Genomic DNA, 17,715 nt, shown 5'->3' with positions numbered 1-17,715 from the left:
CAATTTTTAGATATGTTCTTGAGGGAGTATGTCCCCAGAGTCTCAGAGATGCATGGCACACAGAGTTTGAGCAGTTGCGCCAGGGTTCTATGACCGTGTCGGAGTATGCGGTCCGGTTCAATGATTTGACTAGGCATGCACCAGCCTTTGTTGCCACTGTCAAAGAGAGAGCAGGGTTGATACCACTTGATCTTGCCACATCTCTGGCTGGGGAAGGAGCACAGACTCGCGTCGACCGTACCCAGAGCAGAGGGTCCACGTAGACTATGTCCCAGAGGTCATACCAGTGCAGCCGGTCGCCCCAGTTCAGCCCGAGGTTAGGGCAGCAGTTTCTGAGGGGAAACAACTCAGGCTCGAGAGGTATAAGAAGTACCACCCTCCTACTTTCAGTGGCTTGGCGTCAGAGGATGCCTAGGGTTTCCTTGAGGTGTGCCACCGTATCCTCCGTACTATAGGTATTATGGAGTATAGAGGGGTTGGTTTTACTACGTTCCAGCTTAAGAGAGCGGTTTATCAGTGGTGGTGAGCATATGAGTTGCGTAGTCCGATCGAGGCAACTTCACTCACTTGGATTCAGTTCTCAGATATATTCTTGAGGGAGTATGTTTCCCAGAGTCTCAGAGATGCATGACACGCAGAATTTGAGCAGTTGCGCCAGGGTTCTATGACCGTGTCGGAGTGTGCGATCCGGTTCAGTGATTTGGCTAGGCACGCACCAGCCTTGGTTGCCACTGTCAGAAAGAGAGCCCGTTGATTCATCGAGGGGCTCAACCCCGGTATCAGATTTAGCATTTCACGAGAGTTGGAGATGTTCGCATACCAGCAGGTAGTGGGAATCGCTAGGAGATAGGACAGCATGTTGACTCGGGAGATAGAGGAGAGGGAGGCCAAGAGGTCTTGAGATTCTGGAATATATAGTGGTACGTGTGCCCGAGTTGCAGCTCGTCATGGTAGAGGCTATGTGATTCGCTCTGTTCATTCAGTAGTTCCAGCTTCCAGCAGTATTCCAACCACTCCTAGGCCTCAAGCTCCCTATTATGCACCGCCATTGTCTAGTGCACCTCCTACACGGGGTGCTTTTAGCGGTTAGTCCAGCCGGCCAGGCCCGAACCAGCCATAGCAGTCACGCCTTCCGAGAGCTTTTTTTGAGTGTGGTGACACTCGTCATGTGGTGAGGGATGGCCCCAGACTCAGGAGGGGTGCACCTCCGCAGACTACTCAAGATCCGCGTACTCCACCGGGTCCTCAGGCCATGGTTACCGCACCAGCTACCAATCCACCTGCACAGCCAGCTCGAGGTGGAGGTCGAGTGGGTAGAGGTCGCCCTAGAGGGGGAGGCCAGGCCAGATACTATGCTCTTCCTGCTAGGATGGAGGCAGTTGCATCCGACTTTGTCATCACAAGTATTGTTTCGGTCTGTCATAGTGGTGCATCGGTATTATTTGATCCAGGCTCTACTTATTCATATGTGTCATCATATTTTGCTCCGTATTTGGGTGTATGCCGTGATTCTTTGAGTTCTCCTATCTATGTGTCTACACTTGTTGGAGATTCTATTGTTGTTGACCGTGTGTATCGGTTGTGTTTAGTTGTTCTTGGTGGTTTTGAGACTAGAGCCGATTTATTATTGCTCAGTATGGTAGAATTTAATATTATTTTCGGCATGGACTGCTTGTCACCCTATCATGCTATTCTTGATTGTGATGCCAAGACCGTGACACTGGCTATGCCAGGTTTACCACGGTTAGAGTGGAGAGGTACTTTAGATTATGTTCCTAGCATGGTTATTTCGTTTCTAAAGGCTTAGCGGATGGTTGAGAAGGGGTGTGATGCGTATCTAGCATATGCAAGAGATGTTAGTGTTGGTACTACTACCGCAGAGTCAGTTCTGGTAGTGAGGGATTATCCAGACGTATTCCCGGCGGATCTTCCGGGCATGCCGCCCGACAGGGATATCGACTTTGGTATTGATTTGTTACCGGGCACTCAGCACGTCTCTATTCCTCCATATCTTATGGCCCCACTAGAGTTGTAAAGAGCCGTGTGTTCTATTGAGGCAAGCTGTAAGTTGTGAAATATAATTTATTTCAGTTGTTATGTTTTGGATTTCATATTATTGTTGGGGTGCTTGTTTGGTTGTTTGCACGAGGTTTCTACCGTGCTGTTGTTACTATTTGAACGAGGTTTCTGCCGTATCGTTGTTATTATTGATACGCATGCGGTGGTATAAGGTCTGCGTGTTGACATGCATGCGGTGAGATAAGGTGGGCTTGATATGCGTGGCTAGTAGGGGAACTACTAGAAGTCATGCAATGTGATAAGGTGGGCTAAGACGTGGGGTGCTATTTCGGAAAAATGATTTTCAAAACAAATATAAAGACTCCCGCGGTGATATAAGGAAAGAGTGTGAGTTACTTTTATGATTTAGGACTACGAGGCGGTACCTCGGGATTGCCCCTGTTGATCTTTCTCTATTTGCTGTATTGTTTGGTTGTTGTTTCCTTAACATGTAAAATCCTTGTTTTCCTTTCGTGTTGTATTAGTTTTCTTCATCTCGTGTTGTTACTTTCCATAAATTCTTTATTGTTCGCTTCCTTGTCATTTTCAATATACCATTAGATCATTATATCTTTTGTCTTGTTCTAATTATCTCCAGTAGTGCTTTGACCTGACCTCGTCACTACTCTACCGAGGTTAGGCTTGACACTTACAGGGTACCGTTGTGGTGTACTCATACTACGCTTCTGCACATGTTTTGTGCAGATCCAGGTACATTCTATCAGCCTTGGTATTAGCGCGTTGAGTGGCCTGCTTTGGAGACTTCAAGGTATACCTGCCCGCGTCCGCAAGCCTCGGAATCTCCTTCTATCCCGTCCTTTCTTATTTCTTTACACCTTTATAGACAGTAATGTATAGGAGTGTTCAGCACTGTATCTAGAGCTTGTGACTTATATTTTCATCGGGTTTTAGGAGATGTACATGTTGGGTTGCAGATTTTACTTTATATAATTGTTGTTGTTTTGAGATTTAAATTATTATTTAATTATTTCGTACTTAGTCTTAGAGATTAGGTGCCGCCACAACATCTTACAAACAAAAATTGGGATCGTGATAGATTCTCTCACTACAAATTGCATCATTCTAAGTGTATGAATTGAACAGATTCTCCCTGCAATTACTTTTTTTTAATGCAATCTTAAAGTGTGAAAATTCAATCAAACTTAGCTAACGTTTGGCCATAGATCTCAAATTTGTTTTGAAAAATTTGATTTGGGTGAAGTTTAGTTTGAAGATAAAAATGTGTTTGGACATACGTTTTCAAAACATATTTTCTAACTTTATTTTGGAAAACATGTATATAATTCCCAAGTTTTGGGATTTTGGCCCAAAATCAACTCAATAGCTGATTTTGGGATTTGAAATTTGGGATTTGGGATTTGGCCAAAATATGGGCAAAATTTATGGCCAAACATGAGTTTTGAAAATAAATCCCAAATTTATTTTGGCAAAACTCATGGCCAAACGGGACCTTTGTATGTTTATCTTCTTTATTTGATATAATTGTAGTTATTCATGTTTTAAGATTTTGAAAGTATATATATTTTTCATGGGAAAAATCAAATTATATAATCTTTTGAAGTACTACCTCCGTTCACCTTTACTGGTCCAATATTCTAAAAATATATTTTCACTTTTGCTTGTCACTTTTAGCATATCAAGAGAAGATAATTTCTTTGTTGTTGTTGTTGTTATACCCACAGTATTTGTTACTCATTTCAATTCATTTTCTCAAATCCATTAAAAATATACATCAATTAATATGGATATCATGGTAAATTATATACTTCATTTAGTATTTTCTTGAGGGGTGTGTAAAGTCCATAGTAGATAAGTAAAAGTGAACTGAGGGAGTACATCATTTTCTTACAAGTATCTTAATTTTTATTTCAAGTCTCAAAATTAGGGGTGGAGCTATAGTGTTAAGTCTAGTATGAATAAACTCAGTAGCTTTTGTTTAAATTATGTATTTATATTATGAAAATTATTTAAAATATATAAAATTATTTTTATTATAAAATCAATAACTAAAATGAGATACGAGTTTTGTGACAAGTGCAAAAACTAGAAACTTCAAATTCTAGTTCTGCGTCTGCTCAAAACCATTATCCTTTCATTATTCTCATATCATATCCCTCAGATACCTCCTTGTGCCATTCAAGATTGTTCTGCAATGTTGGACAAGAACTAATGTTAATAATAAATAAATAAGTAAATAACGTAGCTGTGAAAAATTGTTCAAAAAAAAAATATTAGAGTTATAAAAGCACTCACTCTCCGACTTCTTTGTTGAAAGTTTCAGTGAGTTCCTCAGGATTTTCATTATAAGCAGCAAGAGAAGATTTGAGGGCTTCTTCAGCTTTCTTTTCCAAATAAGGGTCAAATTCGGCAATGTTGGCATCCAAGTTTGGGACTAAAGAAGCAAAAAGTAAAAGGAAAAAGAGAAAAATGACTGAATTACAACTAATGGAAGCCATTGTTCTCTTTCTATTTATTTATTTATTCTCTGTTCAGCAGCTATCTCTTGTTTTATAATTGATTTTTGTATTGCAGATGAGTTCATAAAGCTTGGGAAGATAATAATAGTAAACAAATATATACCACTAACGAGAAACAAACAGGGAGTAACTTAAGGGGGAACAATTAACGGATAACCTAAGACTAATTTGAGGTGGACACCAACGGTTTTAGGAACTAACTTTTGAATTTTGGTGCGGGAAAACTAAGTCACATCTTGCGCTCGAGCCTTAGAAATGAAAAACTTCTTGTTAGGATTTATACTATGCGAATTCAAATTAATTAAAATAATGAGTATGGATAAAATAATAAAACGAAAAATTGATAAGGCTGTTGGTAAACCAATTGTTATTGTTATTGTTTGCTAATTATAACCAAATTGCATTTCATAAGGCACCACTTGCCCCGGTTGTCGTGCAATTCCAACATTGTTATTGTATTGCTCCGGGTCTATATTGTTGATTTTGTTGCCCTCATTGTTTTCCACCTTGTCTCTTGGCCATCAAAGTTGCTCACATAATTTATATCCTCTTGGTAGTTCTGGTTAGCGCATTTACTACTCCATGAGCAAACGTATGGCTAGTTATGTAGGGTGTGCATAACCCTCCATCCGTAGTGTTAACTATGTGGATTTGTTTTGGCGTAATTCATCAATCTTTTTGGTCAAAATGCTCATCTGAGTCATCAAGGTCGCAAGGTTTCCATCTATTAAATCATTCAGATCTAGAGTCATTGAAGGGACTACAGGGGTGAGTGTTATGTCACTCGTCTTACATCCTGAATTTTGAGTCATCTTATCAGAAGAACTTTACACTTGGTGAATGATTTGCTTAAAAATACTTCACCTGCTGAAATATCGACATCAACTTTCAAACTATTAACCAGCCCTAGAATCACTATCCCAACATCAGATTTAGAATGCCATGGTGCAGACACTTTACCAACATCTCTTTGAATCTTTCCAAAGTTTCCTGCAACGTCTCTTTTGGTTTCTACTTCAACCCTCATTACTTTACTTTGCAGTCATGTTGGGTGGATAAAACTTGTTCAAGAACTACTTGATTAATTCTTCCCAAGTGGTTATGGAGTTAATTGAGAGCAATTTGAGCCAAGTCTGTGCTTCCCCATGCACTGAGAATGAAAATAGTAGTAGCCTAATTGCTTCCGGTGTCACATTCGGCTGCCTCTGAGTGACACAAATTGAAAAAAAAAATTGCAAGTGCTATTCTGGATCGATATGAGACCCGTAGAACAACTTGTTGTTCTGCAGCAAAAGCATCATGTTATTTGTGATTTGAAAATTTTTCGTTTGTATTTGAGGGATTGTAATTGCAGTTGCCAGATTGTCAGCTGTGGGTTATGCCTAATCATAGAGAGCATCTTCAGGCACAAGAGGTGCCACATGGCGGTCTAGAATTTGAGGAGTGTTCAGGTTGTTCTCATTGTTCGGATTGTTATTGTTGTTGTTCAAATTATCACCCATTATAGTCTCACTTTCGAACCTTTCTTGTTGATGGGGTATTTGTTTATCTTTCTTTTTTGCACGATTCAGTGCCTTGAAGGTTTTCTCTGGATACGAAAAACCTTCAAGCAGTTCATCAGTTATCGAGGAACTTCTAGGCATACACATGAGACACACAAGATTCTGAATGTAAGAATCTCAGTAGAAAAAATATAAAATAAGGGAAGAAAATTGATTAAACTAAAAATCCTAGCAATATTTTTAAGTTATAATTAATAATATTGTTAATTCTTCGGCAACGGTGCTAAAATTAATCAAGCTCAACTACGCCTAGTAGAAGACTAGCAGTCTCTGCAAATATATCCTGCTAAATAGTCCACAGTCGAATCCCACGGAAAATTAACCTATCAATTACAACTTTATCTATCGTAGGAATTCAGGCAAATTAGCTTTTCGAATTATCAAATAATAATTTTGATTTTTTAAACTAACTAATATAAAATAATAAAATGCATTAAAATTATCAACTAATTGCGCAAGAGTCGCAGATAAAATTAATGAGGCCAAGAGTTATGATTTCTCCAATTGTCGGAATCCTTCTTACTACGTTACCTGCCAATTTGTTCTCTACGATCGTGAGCATTCTACTTACCACGATTCTCTCTTGAGCAATCACAATAATATAGTAGACGTATTCTCTCGATCTACTCTAGCTAACACTTTCTCACAGCTCACTACGACAAAGGTCAATACTTTTTTATCTCTAATTTCGCTTTTAAACCCGTAATATGGATCTCTCATATACCAAGTGAGTGACGCTTTGTAATAACTACATAAATACACGTTCTTTATCAAGCAACACATAATAAATAGGTACAGTTAATCAAGGGCCCTTCAACCAACTGAAATAAACACGTAGCTGAACAAGTAAAGACATTCAAAGGCTCAACTATATTAAAATGTAACAAAAATTCATCCTATAAGCTTTCATCAAAACCCTAGATAATAAAATTAGCAACTCATAGTCATAATAACAATAACATCACAAATTGAAAGCATAAAAACTACAAACTATAAAGAAGGAAAACTGCATGATCATGTGCTCCCAAAGTGCTCCTGTAGCCTTTCACCTCCAAAACAAGTCTTCCCCATCTAAAAAACAATTTTAAGGACTATTTACACTTGGTAGGGGAAAGCCCCAGGAGAAAATACCATCGGACACGTCCCACAGTTGCGTTGCTCCCCTTGTGGCTGATTTGGCCGCTTTCCACGGCACCCCGTGCCTGAATCAGGTGCCTTTAGGGCACTTCGCCTGGTCATCTCCCGCACTCGACTTTTTTTTATTTTGGTACAAAAATCGCGCAAGTTCCTCCATTCGAATTCCAAGTGGTCCTATGCACATAAACAACATATTTATGCTCAAAACGTCACCATAACCATCTATATTATACTAGTAAGTCATAAAAAACATGTAATTCTAGCCGGACATCAACATCACAAACTTAAATGTTGTTCACCCTTGAGTCAACAATCACTTGCTCTAAATCATAGGCACCTCACGAGGTCAGATGTTCAAAGCACACTATACTGTGATCATAGTTGATAGCAACACATAAGCTTTAGCATAGCATTCTCAACACACTTCTCCAACTTTTTTATACCAAGCACATTCAAACTTTAGACAACAAGTTCATAACAACCTACCCTCAAGAACTGACTCAAAGCCACAAAGTATTCATAGGCTTGAACACTCACTTCAACCAAAAAGTCTAATAATACCTTTCCATTATAAAATCATGTGTCCTCATAAAAATAATAAGGAGAGTAAATAGCCCACACATTCAGATCAAGAGTTTGAATGTAATTTAAGAACTCCCACATCTAAAATACTTCGTTCACTCTCACAAAGAAGTCGCATGCACCTAAAAGATACTATAGGCTTGCCCATTATGTAAACTCTTGCTAATGAAGGCATGCTCATTCTGAGACCAATTAGTACTTTATTATGGTTGTAATATGGGCCAGGGACAAGATATGTATATTCAGTAAATAGTGGCTAATCCTCCTAAAACACTTTAACATATCACAACATTTAACTTTAAGCCCAGATTTTTCATAACCCATGTTCAAGTATCATCAAACAAGATTACCCAAAAATGTTTCTTTCTTTAAGTACTACTTTGTTCATAACCCACTAGCAGGGACATGATGTATTATTTCTACTTTTTGTTTCTTTTCATTGTTTTTTCATTCATAGAACAATTTTTTTTCTTCAATATTTTTCTTATGCTTTTGCACTCCCGGCTGGTGGTTCTTTTTTTTTTTTATTCCCGTACACAGGTATATTTTTTTTTATGTGATTTCACTCAAAGGCTACCCAAGTTCTCTCCTTACTTTTTTCTAGCGTTTATTCTTACGATTTAAGTGCTCCAGAGGTAAAAAAAATTTAACAAAGTCAATTAAGAACAAAGAGTATATGCTTGTAATGCGTGTGCCAAACAAAAGACTTACAAGCTCAAAAAGGGTAACTAGGAATATTTTTATTAATGATAGTATATAAAGCTCAAACGGGTTAAAGAAGACCTAAAATCACTTTTTAAACTGAGCCATATCTAGGATTTCGCTTTAACTCACATACCAAACAAGTTATAAACGAAAATGCAAAGCATGAACTGCAGAAAACATTTACTTCATACATGGAACATGACTCACTAAAGATGATTTCATTCCGACTTTCAAATTAAAGCAAATTTTCACAGAGCTAAACAATATTAAGCTTACAACACAAATGAACATGAGTCAAGAAATGAGTATAGGCATCACAAAGCATATTATCCAAATTGTCAGTGAATAAAAAACTTTATAATTACAGGAAAGTAATGTCAAGGCATAAATATGCTAGTATCAAACAAATCAAATCGCTCCTAAGAATCACAACAATCTTCTCTCTTTTATTTATTACATCCTAAACTACTCTAAAAAAGTCACCCGATTCAAATTACATCCTTTAAAAAATAATCGGTGTGCAAAGAAAAATCAAAGGGGATTATAACCTATCTACACACGTTACTACTACCTAAAAAAGAAGAAAAAACAAGAATAAAGAAAGAACATATTTTTGTATTTTTTTATTTTCCATTTTTTTGTTTTTGATTAGACTCGAATCTCTCAATAGGATTGTCAAGGAGATCCATCGTCGAGAAAAGTTTTTTTTAATTTAATTTTTTTTCCAGAATTAATTAAACTGCGACTAACTACTACTACTAAGCTAATAAACCAATGGTACTACTAAACTAACAAATGCAAAAAATAATAAGCTAAGATTATTACTACTAACTATCTACCGAGAGAACTTTCCCACCTCACACTTAAAAAGTGTAGTATTCCTAATGCACAATAAAAGCAAAAATAATGAGGGTGTAAAAAGAAACTCCCTGCCACTCAAAGCCGTCCAAGAAGAACGCCTTGTCAGTCTCCATAGCCAAGTCAAATCAATCATGAATAGCATCCTCATCCTCATCATTCGCGGCATCATCTACCTCCTCCTTTGCAACGCCCTCATGAACATATGGCTCGAGAGTATTTATATCCTCCTCTGGAGGCACTCCTTAGCCAAACCCAATGCTAACCAACTGTTGTGCATGACTATTGGGCAGAATCGCTCATGCAATTGACTCCTCTCCTCATGCATAGTAGGTCAGCCACCAATCTAGAGCTAAAGGTCCAACATCTCATGAAAGTGAGCCATGAAGCTACATTCCGAGAATGACGCTCAAAATCTTCGTCCTCATCTGCCCAAGTATACTAGAGATGTCAGTAGCTCTAGGTTATGCCAGAATAATGACATCACAATCCAGATCCTCAGACACTTTCTCAAGTCGCAAGTAATGGGTCAGTACATTGCCAAAGAACATCCTAGAGAGCTTGCCAGCTCCAGTCTACTCCATCTGCTCGCGCACCAAATGACCCACATTCACGGTCTTCCCAATCATAAAGAAATAGACAAGGCACACACGCTCCCTCAAAATATATGTATCATGATCACTCGGTAAAATTCTCATGTTCACCAACTTCAAGCACACCTTTTGCTGCCTTAAAAAACCTTAACCATTGGCATAGTACTATGCGTTCTCCCTTTCTTCTCACACATCAACACAACATTTGAATTGATATCACATAAAGCGTGCCTAATAGCATGATAAGTAGGGTGTGCAATGAACTCACACAATAGCACGCCAGGGAAATCATGATAGTCTAGAACTTGCACAATGTACTAAGGGGTCGTTTGGTAGGGTGCACAAGAATAATGCTGAATATGGTGTATTAGTAATGCTGGTATTAGTTATGCTTGCATTAGTTATGCTGACATATTTCTTATTCATTGTTTGGTTTGATGTATTAAAGTATTGCACAATTTCTAAAAGAATTGTTTGTTTACAAAAATGCCCTCAAAACTAGTCCGCGCTCTAACTTTTTAAAAGAAACATCTGCTGAGAAATATTTTTATATGAAAAAATTTTAAAAAAATTATTTTATTTGTCTACCTATATTGTAAAATAAAATTAAATATTTATTTATAAAAAAGGAAATATGCTAAGTATTTATTTATTTACTAGGGATATAATTTTATTTCTCACTATTTGAATTATTTTGAACTTGCATTAATATACTAACTAGCATATTTTAATCAAGCATAAATTTTGAAGGACAATTTTGTCTTTCACTAAGCTAATGCATGCATTAAAACCCATTGCATTGCTAATACCATTGTTTTCTATGCATTAGTTATGCATAGGCTAATACCAAATAGGATGTATAACTAATGCTTGCATAACTAATGCATAGGTTCAAAATGTCTACCAAACAATGTATTATTAATACACAAAGCTAATGCATGTCTAATGCATCCTACCAAACGACCCCTAAGTGAAAAGATAATCAACCTCCCGCGCGCTAATGGATACCAAATACACGAACATCCCAAAATGTATAGAATTCTCTAATAATACTCACATTTGACTCTCCTGGAGTTTTGAACACAAAGCCCTAATCCATGTTATGCACGACTTCCCATATGTCGTTATACTTAGCATTCAAAGTATTCTCACCAATAGCCGTATAGAGGTGTACATGGGTGCACGAAACTTCTTGTACCTTGCCTTCCCGTAGGGTCAAACATGCTTGGTACCAGAGATATGTTTGTTCTTTTCTTACAACTGAGCTAGAGCTGATGTGGAGGCTGACTGCTTCCCTTTTGCCTTGCTACTAGATGACCTCAATGCGATTCCTTTTCTTAGGTGGTGGTGCTAAAGTGGAGGTCATAGCTTGAGGCAGAGCTTTGGTTTGAGCCAAAGCCTTAGCCTTAATTGCACTGGATTTTAGGCGAACCATTTTTCAAAGTACCTACCAACAACACACTAAATCAGTTTAGCGATCCAAGTAAGAAATCATAAACGTGTCAGAACGGCCCCACACTTTAAATCTCAAGCATATTCTAACTAGATAATCACAAGTTACTCATATTTTCCTTTTTTAAATTTAGCGTATTTAGCATTCAAACAACAAAAGCGACACTAGGAAGCACGAATTTTGTGTAAATCTTTCAACAATTACCCGACTCCGTTAAGCCACCCTACACTTAATTCTTATGCTAATCATTCTCTCAAAATAGAATCTTGAAGATTCGGGCTCCAACGGGGACTTGAATTGCCTTTGAGGCAATTCATCAAACACTTAGCATGCAAAATTTGTGTATGAGTATTTTTGTGAGTTAGGAACTACTTTACCCTTCAAAACTGACTTGGGAATTCAGTGTGAAACACTCCTTTCAACAATAATCGGAACAAGTACGGGGAAAGTGGCTTGGGATAAATTTCACCACGTTTGTGCACCATACTAGGTGTGATGTGGCCCCAAACACGGAAAATTTGGCTGTGTCTTCCAGCGACATGGGTTGCAGAGGGTCGATGTGACCTTTCTTTTTTCAGGCGTGGAAACTTGTGTGGGCAGTTGTTTTGGCACCCATTCGTTATCTTTGAGTCATGATCACTTATATCATCGTGTAGCTCGAGAACTTTGCGAAGCAGACAAAAGGCACACAAAGCTAACTCGTTAGAGTGGATAAAAACATAAATCCAAACTAAAACTACATCTAAGCTAATGGTCGGGTTGCCTCCTAACAAAATTTTTAATAACGCCGTGGCACGACGAACTACACTACCACCATGGGTTGACTCCTAAGAAGCGACCAATTAATATCTCGTCACGACGCATGCTAATGCTTAAGGATTTTCATGGTTCGGTTTGGATCGGTTTTTTCCTAAAAAGAAACCAAACCAAGTAAGTCGGTTTTTCAAATATTAGAACCAAACCAAACTAATTAAGTCGGTTTTTTCTTGATTCGATTTATATCGGGTTTTGTCAGGTTTTCGGTTATTTGTCGGTTTTTTCTTAAATATAAGACATACACTACCAAACACATATTCCGGCAACCACATTTTCAACGTAACACTATCAAATCAATTGCCCTTTGAGAAATCTATTATATACTAAAATATATTGATGATAATTGAATCAAATAGTGATTAATAATTTAAGGACTCAATTAAAAAAATATTTTTTTTAACATGAAATGGATTCTTACACTTAACAAAAGAAAACTACCAATCAAACTAGAATATAACGGTAAAAAAACTGTACTAAAAGTGCAAACGATTAATATTCACCATAAATTTTTTGAAATTTTGTATAAAAATGTACATATATATAGGTGTAATAATAAATATGAAATAGCTACTCCTATAGTCGGTTTGGTTCGATTTTTTCGGTTATTTTTTGATTAAAACCAAAACCAAACCAAATTTGATCGGTTTTTAAAATTCAAAACCAAAACCAAACCAAACCAAAAAGTATCGGTTTTTTTGGTCGGTTTGGTTTGGTTTCGGTTTGGTTCGGTTTTTCGGGTTTTTCTGAACACCCCTACTAATGCTTATCAAGTATCCCTCAAGTAAATAGTTGAGACCAGTTTTTCCTCCTCAACCATGCCTTGGTAAATCTTTTATAAATTGCATATAGAAATCGGCGTGAACGAGGAAACTCCTTATTGCCTTGACTGAAGTGGGCAGTGGCAACTTTTCTATCACATCAACCTTAGTGCAGTTGACCTTTATTCCTTTGTGTGACACCTGTCACACCTCCTTTTTACCCAATGAGGGTATATAAGGGAGTTTTTCGATTAAAGTGACATTAATTGAAATGGGATTATTTTATTTATTTAGAGTCGCCACTTGGGATATTTCTTATGGTGTCCCAAGTCACCAGTTTATTTTTAAAATCTCAAATCGAGGAAAATTGACTTCATTTAAAAGTCTGTGAAACCAGAAAACTAGGTAAGGAATTCTGTTAACCCGGGAGAAGGTGTTAGGCATTCTCGGGTTTCGTGGTTCTAGCACGGTCGCTTAACTATTAATAATTGGCCTAATTATCTAATTAATTACACGTTTTAAACCTATCTAACCTTTTAAAACCGTTTTTAATTATTTTAATCACTTTTTAGGATTTATGAAATTATTTCTTGAACAAGTTACGATTGTTGTACGCTTGCCGTTTTGGAACACACCGCAAACCACGCTACATGAAATGCACCCGCGGTTCGCGACATGTTTATTTTTATTAATGTTTGAAGTTGTTATGATCGGGTCGCATGAAATGCACACCCAAATTTTGGAATTAGGCATCATAACTATGCCACGGGAACCGTACCTATAATCATGATGGTTTATTATAGCGCGCCTAAAGCAAACTACGAATGTTCATATTTGAAACTAATTCGAAGTTCAATATAACACTACTAATTGTATACAAGCTTGGGATAGATGGGTTGGACCTTTAATTATTTTTTGAAAGACCTGGACCAACAGTAAGCCCATTAGGCTGTCAAAAATTAATGAACAGAAGTGCTAAGATTTGATTGGGCTCGAAATTGAGCCCAAAAGCGGAGAGAAGTAGAAATTAAAGGCACGCTTGGTCCGGATTCAACCAACGCTGCCTCACCTGGGCCACTGCCAGGCCCAACCACTTCTAGCAAGAGAACCTTCGACATTAAGGCCCTATTGAAGCTTAATTTCTTCTAAATCAGTGTAACATAAAAAAAAATTTGGAAAAAATCAAATGCCGAACAATCATATTGGGCTTTAATTTATTAACAAGCCATTAGTATACAATATTAACTTAAACTACTTTAATCACATTAAGATCAGCCATGTAATTATTTTAACCATAAATGAAAATCTAGGATACAAACTGGATATCACTTAGCAATTAGATACCGACTTTCTTTTGAATGTGGATGCATTTGGACATCTAAAACTCAAATGAAGTACCAAATTTGAAGAACAATAACGTGTGGTATTGATTGGGCTCAAAATTGAACCCCAGAAGTAGAAAGAATTCAGAAACCACACAAGAGGTGATTCCGACCAGGCCTCCTCAATTGGGCCAACATCAGGCCCAACGATTTCAACAAGAAGGCCTTTGGAATTGCTGAGATCTTACTGACCCTCAATCTTTGATAAAAAAAACATTACATCAAATTAAGAAAAATCAAAGTATACTGATAAACCATGCCATAAGCCTTAAATCTTTAATATGCCATTAGTAATACAATATCGACTTGAACTACCTTAAACTACTGATTAATCCAGTAACATTAGGTGTGTAACTACTTCAGCAGTACTGGAGTTGTAGTTAACAGATCTGAATGTCATTTAATGGACTTCTTTCAATCATGTATGAAATTGGATCTCAAACCTACAAGTTGGCCAACAAGACCATCATACTATTCAACACTTTTAATAAATAAACAGAATGAGTTGACGACACTACCAGTTATTTTGAACCCTCGAACAACAAACATGAAAAGAAGAACCATTTGGCATTCACCCCATGAATATCCTAACCATATCATAGACTAACAAATCCAACACATGAAAGATGAACTATTCAGAACATTCAACACTAGGCATACCAACTAATTCATGGAATAACACAGCAGTTTTAATGTACTCAAGTATAAGCTAGAGAGGAAGAAGCTAAAGAAACAGAGTCCAATGACTAAAAAAAACATGAAGAAACTGAAATTAACACGAACATAAAACTTCACAGCAGCAGTACACCCTTCAAAAAATATACTTGCATTTCATTCATCATTCAAAGCTCAAGAGATACCTGGTTACAAGGAACAAAAACAAGGCAGTGAATCTTTAAGAAACAACAGAAAGGCAGCAGGAAACCAATGAAACTAGTAGCAAAGAAACATCAGTATCACAACTTCAACGTCAAACCATCTTGCAGCTCAGGAAACCCAGAAATCTCAAAGGGAAATTTATTCTAACTTAAGTCGAAATCAGAAAAATAGATCAGTTACCAATGGAACAGTAAGGCTGAACTTTTAGAGGTGTTTTTAGGGTCAGAAAATCTGTCTAGAATGAGGGAGTAACTTTTCTTTTTATAGTGTCACCAAAAATAGCATCCAAAGAATATTCTGACCTAAATTCTCTGGATAGTACAACATATTATGACAGAGAATAATGGACAACTGTCCAGTTTTTCAGCATCTTTTTAACAATTCTGGACAGCTGGTACACTTCTAGAATCTTCCTCTTAAGTCTGGGCCGATTGTCATGGCCAAATGGCCTAAGACAGGCCCAAGTCCAATAACAACTCAGGCCTTAATGGACCAGGCCTTCATTGGCCGACCCAGAACCAAATATCAGAGTAAAAATCTGTCACAAATTACCCCAGCAACATTTGAACATTCTGAAATTAATCAGTACCCAAACATTAACTAAATTCACTTGGCAATAAACCTAAGAGATATGCAAATCAGTTAATAACTAGTTCATGTAGCTCAATTAACTTAAAACCTACACAACTAACCAATTAGAATCAACTGACCTTAAACAAACTAATTCAAACAAATAAACAAAAAGAACTAATTCAAACCGGTAAATAATAAAAGAACAAATCAGAACAGAAACGAAGAAAGGAAAAGAAAGAGGAAGGGTACTGGTTTTGGCGGGAATGAATCGACGACTGAAGCAACTCAACGAATGACGAGGGCGACGAACTTTGCTAGGCATCAGTGGTCTTGGTCAGAAACCGGCGACTCTCGAAACGAACCAAGACTAACGTTAATCAATTGTTCTTGTTCTTAACGTAAGTCTCGAGTCAAATCGAGCCTTGGAAGCACAGAAATCGCAGTTAGGAACGGATTAGGTTTTTTCAGAATTTCAAATTCAAAATTAAGAAAAATAGGTAGGGATTCAAAGGAAACTAATGGCAGATTTGTGCTTAGGGGGGTATGAGGAGTGTAGGGTAAAAATTTGGGGTTGTTTGGGTGACCTAGGGTTTAGTGTGTGATTTTCGGATTTGAAATTTGAGGATTTGGGTGATGATTTGGGAGAAACTAATGAGGGATTAGTGTTTGGGAGGGGCTCAGGGTTACATGGTGTGAATTTGAGGCGATTTGGAGGTACTCCACCGCCATAAGGCGATTTCCGGGCGGCGGAGGAGGGCGGAGCCGGCGAGGGGTTACAGGGCGGCTAGGGTTACATATTTGGAGAGATGGAAGACGGAAGTGAAAGGGGTCTCTAGGGTTTCAAGGGGTTCGGATAGTTTTATAGCTAAAGGATGGGCAGTTGCGAGCCATTGGATCAGGATGATCCAACGGCTGGGATTAGAGGGGAGGGTAAACGGCATCATTTTGGTAGTGGGGGAACCGGACCGGGTATGGGGTATTGGGCTTGAGCAGATTTAGAGAAGAAATGGGATTTGGGCCACTAACTTTGCTCTTTTGGGTGGCCCAAATAAAAAAAACCAGCCTTTTCTTTTGTTTTGTTTCTTTTTTCTTTCTTTTCCTTTAATTTTAAAAATCCTAACTAAATTAATTTAATTTTGAATTTAATCCTAAATTAATCTAAGTTATAAAATCAAGCTAATTATCTATTTGCAATATTTATAAAGTTAATTAATCCTAAATTAACGAAAGGGGAAATTACTAATCTAGCATTAAAGCTAAAAAATGTAAAATGAATGATATTTTTATGATTTTATTCTAATAATGCAATTAATTAAATAATTAATCCTAAAAATAGGAACATAAAATCTAATATCCAATACATGGTATTTTTTATATTTTTTCATGATTTTTAACAAAATTAAACGTGCACAAAATACAAACAATTAATAAAAATACTACAAAAATCCTATAAAATTGAAAACAATTTGGAAAAAATCTGTTCCTTTGATTTTGTAGGAGCATTTTTAGTAGGGCAAAAATCACATGCTCACAACACCCAGTGCCCTTAGACTATACCTTCCTATATCATAAAATGGTCTTTTTCCCAATTCAATACTAAATCTGTCCCTATGTATCTTTCAATACTTTTTCAAATTTCTAAGGCAATCATCGAACAAATTCCCTAATACTGGTAAGTCCTTTATGAAAGCCTATATAATGTCCTCAACCCGGTGCCCCAAGACTATACTTTCCTGTACTACAAAATGGTCCTTTTCCTAATTCAGTACTAAATTTGTCCCTATGTACCTTTTAACACTCTTCTCAAATTTCTAAGGCAATCATCGAACAAATTCCCTAACACTAATAATTTATCTATGAA

General features: G+C 37.2%; 1 protein-coding gene and 1 long non-coding RNA gene across 2 annotated transcripts; both read right to left on the bottom strand.

The window, feature by feature from the left end:
- On the bottom strand, window positions 3,870-4,610 carry LOC109223033 (probable pectate lyase 6). The gene is made up of 2 exons (XM_019387294.1): window positions 4,333-4,610; window positions 3,870-4,226 (listed from the first exon to the last, which is right to left on the bottom strand). The coding sequence occupies exons 1-2, from the start codon at window positions 4,533-4,535 to the stop codon at window positions 4,181-4,183; spliced, it is 249 nt and encodes an 82-aa protein (XP_019242839.1). The 5' UTR covers window positions 4,536-4,610; the 3' UTR covers window positions 3,870-4,180.
- Window positions 6,992-12,226, bottom strand: LOC109212477. The gene is made up of 3 exons (XR_002065862.1): window positions 11,824-12,226; window positions 11,051-11,440; window positions 6,992-7,429 (listed from the first exon to the last, which is right to left on the bottom strand). It is a non-coding gene; the product is annotated as an uncharacterized LOC109212477 (long non-coding RNA).

Source organism: Nicotiana attenuata, chromosome 2 (assembly GCF_001879085.1).
Source record: "Nicotiana attenuata strain UT chromosome 2, NIATTr2, whole genome shotgun sequence".
NCBI lineage: Eukaryota > Viridiplantae > Streptophyta > Magnoliopsida > Solanales > Solanaceae > Nicotiana > Nicotiana attenuata.
This window is presented reverse-complemented; position numbering and strand designations above follow the sequence as displayed.

Bases quoted from the DNA above. Each gene is read 5' to 3' on its own strand.
- LOC109223033 (XM_019387294.1), bottom strand. From the start codon at position 4,535: ATGGCTTCCATTAGTTGTAATTCAGTCATTTTTCTCTTTTTCCTTTTA. The intron at 4,227-4,332 runs GTGAGTGCTTTT...CCAACATTGCAG, and splicing joins TTCAACAAAGAAGTCGGAGA to AACAATCTTGAATGGCACAA.